The sequence below is a fragment of the Rhincodon typus genome, chromosome 12 (assembly GCF_021869965.1).
Source record: "Rhincodon typus isolate 14 chromosome 12, sRhiTyp1.1, whole genome shotgun sequence".
NCBI classification, from domain to species: domain Eukaryota; kingdom Metazoa; phylum Chordata; class Chondrichthyes; order Orectolobiformes; family Rhincodontidae; genus Rhincodon; species Rhincodon typus.
The window spans coordinates 62,937,247-62,949,478 of NC_063343.1; the positions used below are offsets into that span (position 1 = coordinate 62,937,247).

At 41.0% G+C, this 12,232-nt stretch overlaps 1 protein-coding gene across 1 annotated transcript in view; it reads left to right on the forward strand.

Moving 5' to 3' along the window:
- Positions 1-11,242, forward strand: part of LOC109927679 (fms related receptor tyrosine kinase 4) — a 183,642-nt gene extending 172,400 nt beyond the window's left edge. Inside the window, exons 17-22 of the mRNA XM_048603482.1 lie at positions 5,106-5,194; positions 5,928-6,081; positions 7,069-7,163; positions 9,350-9,472; positions 10,940-11,051; positions 11,139-11,242. Of these exons, the coding sequence (XP_048459439.1) occupies positions 5,106-5,194; positions 5,928-6,081; positions 7,069-7,163; positions 9,350-9,472; positions 10,940-11,051; positions 11,139-11,242 (677 nt within the window). The remainder of the gene's footprint in view (positions 1-5,105; positions 5,195-5,927; positions 6,082-7,068; positions 7,164-9,349; positions 9,473-10,939; positions 11,052-11,138) is intronic.
- Positions 11,243-12,232: the final 990 nt, after the last annotated feature.

A 12,232-nucleotide genomic window follows, 5' to 3' on the forward strand; every position in this document is an offset into this window, starting at 1 on the left:
AGCAGGCCAAGCAGCGTCATAGGAGCAGATGCTGCTTGGCCTGCTGTGTTCATCCAGCTCTGCACCTTGTTGTCTCGGATTCTCCAGCATCTGCAGTTCCTACTATCTCCATGAACTAAACAGCTTCCCCAATGCTGTTACAGGTCTCTCACCCTGACATCCACCCTCCACTGTGACTCAGGTGTTTCACCATCACCCATGCCCCTGTTCCCTGACTCCACCACTGTCACATACCCTCTTATACAGATTTTGGCAGTGCCAGCTCTTCTGCCCCAGATCTTCAGCAGGTTAAAACCTGAGTATAGAAACTTGTGTAGCATTGCATTCCCAGTGGATAAGTAGCCTACCTTTTTTTTAACCAACCACTTGATTGCTTTCCTGCAGCAAAGTAGGAGTTTGAATTGTTGCCAGTGTGTATGTATGTGCATCAGTGCAAGAGAGAGATTGGTTGTGTGATTTTACTGATGGAGAAATTAATGTATTTAAACTCACATAGCAAGATCAAGCACACTTCCAATAACTCACTGTGTAAAATAATCGACCAATATTTCTGCAATGTCAGATTTATTCTCAAAAGTGTCATTGCTCATACCATTGAGTATAGGAGTTGAGACGTCATGTTGAGGTTGTACAGGATTTTGGTGAAGCCTCTTCTGGAGTACTGTGTCCAGTTCTGGTCATCCTGTTACAGGAAAGATATTATTAAACTGGAGAAGGTTCAAAAAAGATTTACCAGGATATTGCTGAGAATGGAGGGTTTGAGTTACGAGAAGAGATTGGGACTTTTTTCACTGGAGCACAGGAGATTGAGGGGTGATCTTACTGAGGCTTATAAAATCATGAGGAGCATAGATAAGGTGAATGACAAGGGTCGTTTCCCTAGGATGGGGAGTTCAAAACTAGGGGACATATTTTTAAGGTGAGAGGAGAATGATTTTAAAAGGACATGAGGGGCAGTTGTTTTACACAGAAATTGGTTTGTGTGTGGAATGAACTGCCAGAGGAAGTGATGGATGCAGGTACAATTACAACATTTAAAAGACATTTGAATAAGTACATGAATAGGAAAGTTTGGATGGATTTGGGCCAAGTGCAGGCAGGTGGGACTAGCTTAGTTTGGGAATATGATTGGCATGGACGTCTGTTTCTGTGCCGTATGACTCTATGACTCTACTTCCACCACCTTTCAGGAAAAGAGTTCAAGACTCTCAACCCTCAGAGAAAACAAAATCACCTCATCGCTGATTAAAAAGAGTTTTTAAATAGTGACCTTAGTTCTGGATTCTTCCATACGAGGAAACAACCTCTCTACATCTACTTTGTCAAGATACCTGAGAATAAAAAACTCCTGAACTATGCACATCTGGGGAAATGATGTGCTGTTGGATTATATCAGTTGCAAGTATTCCTCAAACCCTCTCTGGTTTGATGGCAGGACTGTACTTAGATGTAGATAGTCTGCTGTTTTAATCCACAATTTTTTTTGGGACTGGGAGAAGATGTTCCATTTTTCTGTCTGGTAAATAAAATGAGGATTTAATTAAAAACTAAAATCCCTCAGAATCTTATGTGTTTCAGTAAAGGCACTGCTTGCTCTTCTAAACTCAGGCAAATAGAGGCCTACCGTGTCCAGCCTTTCCATATAAAACAACTCCCCACCATTATAGGTCCGGTCAATCTTCTCTGAACATCTTCGCTGGTACTGTGCACAGTATTCCAGGCGTGGCTTCACTGGCACTGTCACTACTTTTATGTTCTGTTTACCTCATGATCAATGTTAACATTCTATTAGCTTTCCTAACTACTTGTACCTGCATTCTAATCATTTGCAATTCATACATGAGGACTCCCAGATCCCTCTGCATCTCAGAGCTCTGCAATCTCTCACCATTTAGGAAAATGCTTCTTTTTTATTCTTCTTGATAAAATGGAGATTTAACATTTCCCCACATTGTACTCTATTTACAACACTCACTTAACATATTTATATCTTTTCATAGACTCCTTATGTTCTCTTCACTACTTACTTTCCACCTTTATATTAGCCAGCAAATCTTCTTTCCATGACATTATGCGGTCAGAAATCACACAACACCATGTTATAGTCCAACAGGTTTATTTGAAAACACAAGCTTTCAGAGCATAGCCCCTTTGTCAGGTAAAGTGAGAAAGAAGCACACAGACATAGAATTTATAAGTAAAAGATCAAAGGGTCATACAAGTGATGTGGATGTTTTAAACAAACTTAAGACGCTGTTAAATAAGTTAGAAGGTTTTAATTGATTAATATGTACATGTAAATCCCCGAATTTCTTTCAAGTCACTGCCCTGAGAGAACTAAAGTATAAAGAACAAGTGATAATTTAGGTCAGAGAATGCATGTTAGATGTGAGGCCTTGTTTAGAATCTGTTTTTGTTTTTGTTTGGAGTCAGACTGGTTTTATTTCTAAAGTAGGAATTTATAAAATGCCACATGAACTGACTGCCCATAAATTGTGTGCTTTTTGAATGAAAAAGAATGTACCTGCGAATACAAATTCACCCCATAGATTTATATGTAAGTGTATGTGTGTGTGAGAGTGTGAGTGGGTGTGTGTGAGGGATGGAGAGAGAGAGAGAGTGTGTGTGTGTGTGAAGGGTGGAGAGAGAGTGAGTGAGTGTGTGTGTGTGTGTGTGTGAGAGAGAGAGAGAGCAAGTGTGTGAGGGAAGAAGAGACAGAGTGAGTGTGTATGTGTGTGTGTGCGTATGTGCGTGCATGTGAGAGAGAGAGGGAGAGAGAGAGTGTGTATGTGTGTGTGTGTGTGTGTGTGTGTGAGGGGGAGAGAGAGAGAGTCTGTGTGTGTGTGTGTGAGAGAGAGGGAGAGAGTGTGTGTGTGTGTGTGAGGGGGAGAGTGAGAGAGAGAGAGGGTGTGTGTGTGTGTGTGTGTGTGTGGGGGTGGGGGGGGCTTTTATTTTCTGAAATAATCTTTGACGTGGCACCATATCCAGTGCCTTCTGGAACTCACAAGTATAATACATTCACAGGTTCCCCTTTATCCAAAGCATGTGTGACCTCCTCAAAGAATTTCAACTATTGGTCGAACATGACTTCCCTTTCATAAACCATGTTTACTCTGCCTGAGTACCTTCAACTTTTCCAAAATCCTGTTGTAACTTATTTACTAAAAACTGCTAACATTTTTCCTCTGGCACATGTTAATACAACTGGCCTGTATCTTCCTAGTTTCTGTCTCCTTCCCATTTTGAATAATTGAGTAATATTCACTATTTTTCAAACCAATGGGGCCATCCCTGAATCAAGGGAGTTTTGAAAAATTAAAATCAACACATCATCTACCTCACTAGCTAATTCTTGTAAGATCCTAGGATGAAGTTCATCATAGGCATTTCATCCCACATCTTCAACAGCTTACTCAGTACCACTTCTCTGGTGATTGTTGTTGTCCTCATTTCTTCCCTTCCTCCCATCTCCTGATTTATGAATGCTTTTGAGCAATTATTTGTATCCATTATAACTAGGACTATTGCAAAGTACTTGTTCAATTTATCTTCCATTTCCTTATCATCCATTATCAATTCTCCAATCTCACTTTCTATAGGACTACTGCTCACTGTGTTAGCTAATTTCTTCTTTGAATGTTTATAGAAACGCTTACCAATCGTTTTTATACTTCTGACTCGATTTGCCTCGTACTTTAAATTTTCTCACTTTATTAATTTTTGGTAATTTTTTACAGTTTCTTTTATCCTTTCTAGTCTTCTGACGTGTCACCTATTTTTTCACAATGATATGCCGTTTCTTTAAGTTTGATGCTATCTTTAACATTTCTGATTAATCACGGATTGTACATCTATGCCTTGGGATTGTGAGAACTGGTTGACAGCAACAGCTGATGATGGGTGAGGTTCCAAGATAGTTCCTGACCTTTTAAATGCATCTACTCCTAATTATTCTCAGGGCGTCAATAATCATTGTATGTTGGACTTCACACTGAATCTCATTTGAACAAAGAGGTTTTTGTTATTAGTAATGAGGGACTGTGTGATCCAGTTATATCCAAATGCATCACAAATTATTTATTGCCTTTTAATTCTGGTGAACTATAATAAGTGTTTGCTTCCTTTTCTGATGAGAACCTGGAATAATAGCATACATTCATTTAAATATAGCTTCATACTAGAACATTCCATTGAAATCTATTCATGTGAAGAAAATATTTTCATCAGGGAAGGATATTGTGGTCTTGGATAGAGTGCAATCTAGAGTTACTAGAATGATATCTAAACTCCAAGGATTAAATTGCAAGGATGGATGCAAATTAGGATTATTATGACCAAAATTTAAAAGATTAACAGAATGATTTGTTCACAGTTTTCAACATATTAAGACAAACAGATGAGTTTGATTGAGATAAATTATTACTGTCAGTTGGAGAGTCTAGGATTAAGAATCAAAAAGTTAAAGCCAAACATCTTTATCTCAGAGTTGAAATGTCGAATATAAGAGGGTATGCATTTAAGGTGAGAGGTGGAAAGTTCAAAGGAAATGTGAGGGGCACGTTTTTACACAGAGTAGTAGGAGTCTGCAACACACTGCCAGGGGTAGTGGTGGAGGCAGATATGATAGGGCGTTTAAGGGACTTATTGGTAAGCACGTGAATATGCAAGAAATGGAGGGATTTGGACCAAGGGCAGGCAGAAGGGTTTAGTTTAATTTAGCATCATGTTTGGCACAACATTGTGGGCCGAAAGACCTGTTCCTGTGCTGTGCTTTTCTGTGTTCTATCTAAGGGATCAAATTAAGAAACACGTCAACAAACAACAGGTAGTAGGAGTTTCTGCAGACAGCAGTTGATATGAGATGAATTGTTACTTTTAGAATTGAGATTAATAGATTTCTGTTACTCAATTTAGTTCAGGGTTAAGGAGTCAGGCCATAGGCCATCCATGATCTCACTGAATTTTGGAATAGTCTCATGAGCTGTTCTTCTTATCATCTTTTCTAGTTCCTAAAATGTCTAAAACTGCCAAAATTGTAGTATGATTGAGAATCAAACTGCAATGTTGTGGGTTACATTGACACTGCTTACTCTGTACTGTTTCAGGTCCTTTGATGGTGATTGTTGAGTACTGCAAGTATGGAAACCTTTCAAATTATTTGAGGAGCAAGCGTGAAGATTTTATACCCTACAGGGTAATATTACTGGACATGTTCTCCCCTCCATCTCCCTGTAACTTCACTGAGCTAATAAAAGCCCGATTCCCAGTCTTCATCTTTATCCTTTATTAAGACCTCAAAACCCTTTAAGTCTCTTGGATCTCCCATTCTCCATTAGGCAATGGTATTTTCTTTTGCCTTTACTCTTTTGTGTAATCTAGAGAATCATTAGCAAAGCCAGAATTATTTCTCCAGCTCTTGAATTGAGTGGTTTGCTTGGGCATTTCTGAGGGCAGTCAATCACATTGCTATGGGTATAGAGTAAGGCAGACATGTCAGGACAGCAGATTTCCCTCTGTAATGGACATCAGTGTACCAGATGGCCTTTCACAGTCATTAACAATGGTTTCATGGTCATTATTACTGAAACTAGCTTATAATTCCAGATTCATCAATCAAGTTTAAATCCCACCAGCTGTAGTGGACCCATGTCCCCATAGCATTAACCTGGGCTTCTGGATTCACAGTCCAATGACATTACTGCCACCCCCTACTTCCCCCTTATGAGGGATATAGAGCAAAGGTGGGTAAATGAAGCTGAGGTATGAATCAGCCATGTTTTAATTCAGTAGCAGAACAGGATTGAGGAGCTGAATGGCCTGCTTTGTCTCCTCATGTTCCTAAGCCTGTTTGATGGTACAGTGTGGAGGGCACTTTACTCTCTATACCAGAGCTTTCTAGGTTTGACTAAATTACCGTTGTGCTGCAGGACCGGGCTCCGAAAATGAGGAATCAGGTGATCTCAATGGTGGAAGTAGTGAAAGGACTGGACAACAGGAGTCGGGCATGTACCAGTGAGAATGCAATCTGTAAACGAGCAGCCATGGAGAAAATCCTTTGTCATCCTGAGGAGCTGGTGGAAGGTGAGAATCACTCACTCTCTGTTTTAAATGATCAAACATTAGAATTGTGTTCAAAAACCTTGAAAGTAAATGGGAAAAAAAAATACTTACTCAGGAACACCATTCCTTGTTATGAAAGACTCCAAGCAATGGTGGTCAAGTTATCAGCACAAGAAATAAATGGAATGAAGTGACAATTGGATTTGTAGCTGATGCAAGGCATGTTTGAGGGATATGGGGAAAATGTAGGTAGTTGACAAAGCTAACATTTATTTCACATTCCAATTACCACTGTGTAACTGATGGTGAGTCACTTACAACCAAGTAGCAATAGAGAGTAGTTAAGAATAAATTGGTGTGAATCTGAAGTTTCAGGTGGGTCAGACTGGGTCAGGATGGTAGATTCCCTCCCCTGCACAGTAATACTGAACCAGATAGTTTTTGCACAGATTCCTGATTGGTAATATTAAGACAAGATTTTCTTCAAGAGGTTAATTTGAGTTTGAATTCTTCCAGTGGCTATGGTAGGGTTTGAACTTATGTTTCCAGAGTGTTAGTCTGTGCCTATGGACTACTAGTCTATTAATGTAATGTGGGTAGGTGGGATTGAGAAAGATGGGAGATGGAAATTAGATCAGGATGCTGGGTTGAAGGATATGAGGAGAAAGTGGGGCTGAAGGATAACGGGAGGAATCCAGGAAGTGGAATTGAGGAAAGTGGGGGCATGGGCTTGAGGATTATGGGGAGAGATTGGGGTTGAGGGATCTGGAAAGAAGGAAGGGAAATGGGGTTGAGGGATATAGAGACATGGTCAGAAAGTGGGGTTGAGGGAAATGAGGAGAAGGTGGCAAGCCGGTTTGTAAGATTGGCAACTCAGTGTTGTAATAGAGAACCATATTATTCCCATATGGGGTGGGCAGCATTCAGTGTTGTGACTGAGGGCTTCTGGACCAGAACTTCCTGGATGTGCCTAAATAAAGACAAGACCTTCTGTTTTCCCTCTGACAGTTGACGACCTCTGGCAATGCCCTCTGACCTTAGTGGACCTTATCTGCTACAGCTTCCAAGTTGCTCGTGGGATGGAGTTCCTGGCATCGAGAAAGGTGAGGTTCCCAAATTTGTCGGCTGATGCTAGCGCAGTTCAGCGGACACTGTACAGGTTCTGTTACTTCACCCAGGTATCTTTCCTGGCCTGTACTGTGTCTGTCGATCTGTAGCTATTTCTAAAGGGAATGAGAAAAATACTCGAAGAAAGATTCAGAGATGTATGGGGAAAGAGCAGAGAATACCTATGAATAGGCATGGACAGGATGGGCTAATGGCCTCCAGCTACTACTGTGCTTTAATGTTGTATGATTTGAGTGTTAGGCTGGAGGAATAATTGCAGGTGCTCAGTAGCAACATCAATACACGTTCCCCTTCCTGCAGGGTTCACGAAGCAGTAATCAGGAACAGGAACATTCAGCCGTCAGCAGTGTAACTCAGCGCTGCTGGGTCTCATTCTTCTAAAGCAGGTATTGATTTTACTTGGGGCATCTTACCATAGTAATCCTCACATCAAAAACTGTTTAATTGGCTGTGTGGCACTTTGGAATGTCCTGAGGCCAGGAAAGGCATTGAAGATAATCTTTCCATCGCTCCTTCCATCCTTTTCTTCTTTCTGCTGTGTGCGTTTGCAAATTTCTTTGTGGGTTGACTTGCTCAATCAGAGAAGAGACTCTTAAATAACCCTTCATTGCCCCCTACTGCTAGCTGTAGAAAACACATGAAGATTCAGAGGGGAAAATTATTCCAGCCTATCTAATTTGTTTTTGCTGGTTATTGGATATTGCTGGTTCAGAACAACACTAATTTGAAAGTAACTGCCTCTCTCTGGGACCATACACTTTGCAGCAATTAACTAATCTCCTGACTCCCCAATGCCAGCCCACCATCTACAAGGCACAAGTCAGAAATGTGATGGAATACTCCCCACTTATGTGGATCACTGCAGCTCCAACGACACACAAGAAGCTCAACACAGTCCAGCTCAAAGCAGCCTGCTTGGCACTACCTTCAATATCCACTAACATTGGTCCTGTCTGAGTTCTACAAGTATTGTAGGCCCCTTTAGCCATCCACTGGACTCTGCTCTGCTACACAACTGAGCTCCCACTTGGCGATGAGATCCCAGACTGTTCATCAAGTGAGCAGAGAAGCAACCAGGAATTTCACCTCACTGTGACCTTGCCCAAAAAGGGGATTGATTTTAATATCCAGCAGAGTGTGCACCTCCCTGTGCCAAAGAATCTAAACCCTGTGTGTTTTCCATTATTGTCTTCATAACACTACCCTTGTTAGATGTTCGCTGAGTAAGGATATCCAGTGATTTGGAGCAATGCTGAGTAAACAAAGCCATATCAGGTTGAAAAGCTTAAGAAGCGAACTCACTTTGAAATGTAAGGCAATAAGCCATTTCACCCAGCAGGTCCAATGTTTATGCTTGACACAAGACATCTCCAACCTTCAATGTATCCTCCTATTCCTTTCTCCCTCAGCTGTTCCTTGTGCTGGTGTATTCCACATTCTCACCACTCTCCGAGTAAATATGTTTCTCCTGTAACTCCTACTAGATTTAAAAAAGACATGAGGGGAAAGTTTTTTTACACAGAGGGTGGTTCGCATGTGGAACAAACTTCTTGAGGAAGTGGTGGATGCGGGTACAATTATAATGTTTAAAAGACACTTAGATAAGTGCAGGAATAGAAAAGGTTTGGAGAGATATGGGTCAGGAGCAGGCAAGTGGGACTAGATTAGTTTGGGATTATGGTCAGCATGGACTGATTGGACCAAAGGGTCTGCTTCCATGCTGTATGAATCTATGACTCTTTTGCTGACTCTCTGATACTTATGGTCTCTATTTTTGCATTCACATAAGTGGAACCGTTTTCTTTATATCTGTGCAATCAAACCCCATCATGATATTATAAGGATTAATACTGGGTCACCTCTTGACTTCTTTTCTGGAGTAAAGATTCCTAGCCTGTTCAGAATATCCCTTTCCTCGCCTCCTCTGTAGTGTTTTAATTTTTTCACAGCATCAAGATTGTTAGCAGACAAACTGAGTTGAGAAACTGCCACCCTGTGTTAAAAGACACCACATGCAGGTTCTTGCCCAGGGCAAGCATCATCGTCATCCCCCATTCCTCTCCCCACCACTGCCCCCAACCAGCAGACAGGCGGTCAAGACAAAATTCAACTCCAATCTCTGAAGCTTGCTGCATATTGAATGACTGGAACCTGTGTTCAGTGTATTCACAGAGACCTGGCAGCTCGCAACATTCTCCTGTCTGAAAACAACGTGGTGAAGATTTGTGATTTCGGCCTCGCCAGAGACATCTACAAGGATCCTGATTACGTGCGAAAAGGGAACGTAAGTAGCTAGGCCTAAGGTTATATAAGGGCTAGGGAGCAAAACTGGAGTTAAAATACAGTAAAGGTTATGATTAAATTGAGTGGCTTCCTCCTATTTGTATGACATCATTGTGGACTTTGGATTTGGAGCTGCCAATGAGACACAAACTCCTGGGGACAGAGGTTTGCCCCCAACAATAATGTTGGGGCTTCAAAATAGATTTTTCACCTTGACTGCTAAGATTTTTTTTAGTGAGAATTCATATAAAAAGTACATAGGAATAATAATTACATTTTCTTTTAAAGAAAGGTTGCCTGGAGTGAGATGGCTAGATATTTATTGAGTAAAGTCATTGATAGGGCCAGCTAGCTCAGTTTTCGAGGTGCAGAAGAATACCAATAACTTGGATTCACTTCCCATTTTGGCTGAGGTAATACTCCTCTTGGCACATAGTGATATTTTGGCATGAAATGTGATTAAAAACCCTTTGAAGGTGAGGGTACCACATACGGAGAAAGGCACCAAGGGTTACATAACCAAGATGGGTAAATGGGGTCCCCTTCCCCTCCCCCATTTCTGAAGAAGGGTCTAGACCCGAAATGTCAGCTTTCCTGCTCCTCTGATGCCGCTTGGCCTGCTGTGTTCATTCAGCTCTACACCTTGTTATTTATGATACAGACCAACTGTGATTTAATTGAGTGACAAAACAGGCTCAGGCAGCTGAATGGCCTCCTCCTGTTCCTATGTAATGTGAGTGTATTGTGCATTGGAGAAACAATCTGGGGTTTTCCTTGTCTCTTGTCTGAGTTTGGTGCAGACGAATTGATCAGCATTGCTGTTCTGATTATTGACATATCATACAACTACCAGAATAGTATATGATGATTTGGATGATCACTTAGAATATCATTAAATAATCAAGAGAATATGAGTTCTAGTCTCACCACAGCAGTTTGGGAATTGGATTTTTTTAAAAATATGTGAATCAAGAAGCTGATCTCAGCAAAACTGAGCAACGAGCTTTAGGATTGTTGGTTTAGAAAAATAATTTAACTGGTTCCCACTCAACTCAAAGCAAACCCAATGGTACTTTAGAGAAGGAAATCTTACCCATTCTGAGAGAGCAACATAATTGACTCTAAACTACTCTGTGGCCGACTAGCTAGAGATTCAGGTTATCAAATTACCAGCAGTTCAAGCAAGTCCATCACCATCTTCTCAGGGCAACTAGCAATGGTCAATAAGTACCAATCATGCCAGCAAAGCCTATATCCCAAGACTTCACTTTGAATCTAACCTGTGCCATACTTGCCCTGGGAGGGCAGTGCGGAAGGAGCTTTACTCTGGATGTAATCCATGTTATACTTGCCCGGGAGTGTTTGAACTTTTCCTAATCAAGTTTTGATAAAGCACATTAATGGATTTTAGCAAATTTAAGTTGTCAACCAAAGTATTGTAACTTCTGATTTTTACGTTTTGTTACAGGCTAGACTCCCGCTCAAGTGGATGGCTCCTGAGAGCATTTTCGATAAGGTCTACACCACTCAGAGTGATGTGTGGTCATTTGGGGTCCTCCTATGGGAGATCTTTTCTCTGGGTGAGCAGAAATTACTGCTCAGGACTTGGCTAAATGTGGCCATCAGTGAGCCTCTCATTATCTTACTGACCTCTTGTTTTCTTTCAGGTGTCTCTCCCTATCCCGGAGTCCAGATTAATGAGGAATTCTGCCAGAAACTGCGGGAAGGCACCAGGATGCGGGCTCCGGAATATGCTACAGCAGAAATGTAAAGGGGATACCTCTGGATCCTTACAGTCATTCTGGGATTAAAAGGGTTAAATAAAGTGACCAGTCTTCAAAGTCGAATCTAGTATTCTATTGAGTAGAACAGATTAGGGGATGACTTAACTGAGCTGATTAAAATGCTTGAAGAATTTGGTAGGGGCATATAGAGAGAAACTATTTCCTCCGGGAATGAGTCCACTACAAGAGCATATAGTTTTAAAATTAGAGCCGGGCCATTTGGGGTGATGTCACAAAGCAGTTTTTCCACACAATAGGTGATGGAAATCTTGAACCCTTCCCCAAACAAAGTTGTTGAGGGAAGATCAATGAAAATTTCTAATCCAAGATTAATGGTTTTTGTTAAGTAAAAGTGTTACAGAATTGAGGTGGGTAGATGACAAGATTAAGTGGAACTAGTGAGGGTAGTCGTGTATTTTTAGTGGGACAGACTCGATGGGCCAACAGTCATCTTCTATACTGTATGATTCCATGATTTTATGCTGTCAAGATACAGATCAGCTTGGTCTAATTGAATGATGGAATAGGTTAGAAGGATTAAAATGGTTTCTCCACGCTGCCTTGTTCATAGAACCCAGCAGTCAAATTGTGCGACAATGTGGTTGCCTAAACTGACACAGTCAAACATGTAGAATCATAAAATCATACTGTCTGGAAGAAGGGCATTCAGTCCATTATGATGGTGTTGGCTTGTTGAAAAAGCCATCCAATAGTTCTACTCCTTCTGCTCATTTCCCATAGCACTGATATTTTTTCCCATTCAAATATATATCCAGTCAGATTTATTTCCACTGCCCTCTCAGCCATACATTCCTGATGTGATATGTACTCTCTAATATGGAGAGATTGAGCAGCTTAGGCCTTTACTTGTTGGAAAACATTCAAAACAGAGATGACAGGAATTAGAGATAGTAGGAACTGCAGATTCTGGAGAATCTGAAATAACAAGGTGTAGAGCTGGATGAACACAGCAGGCC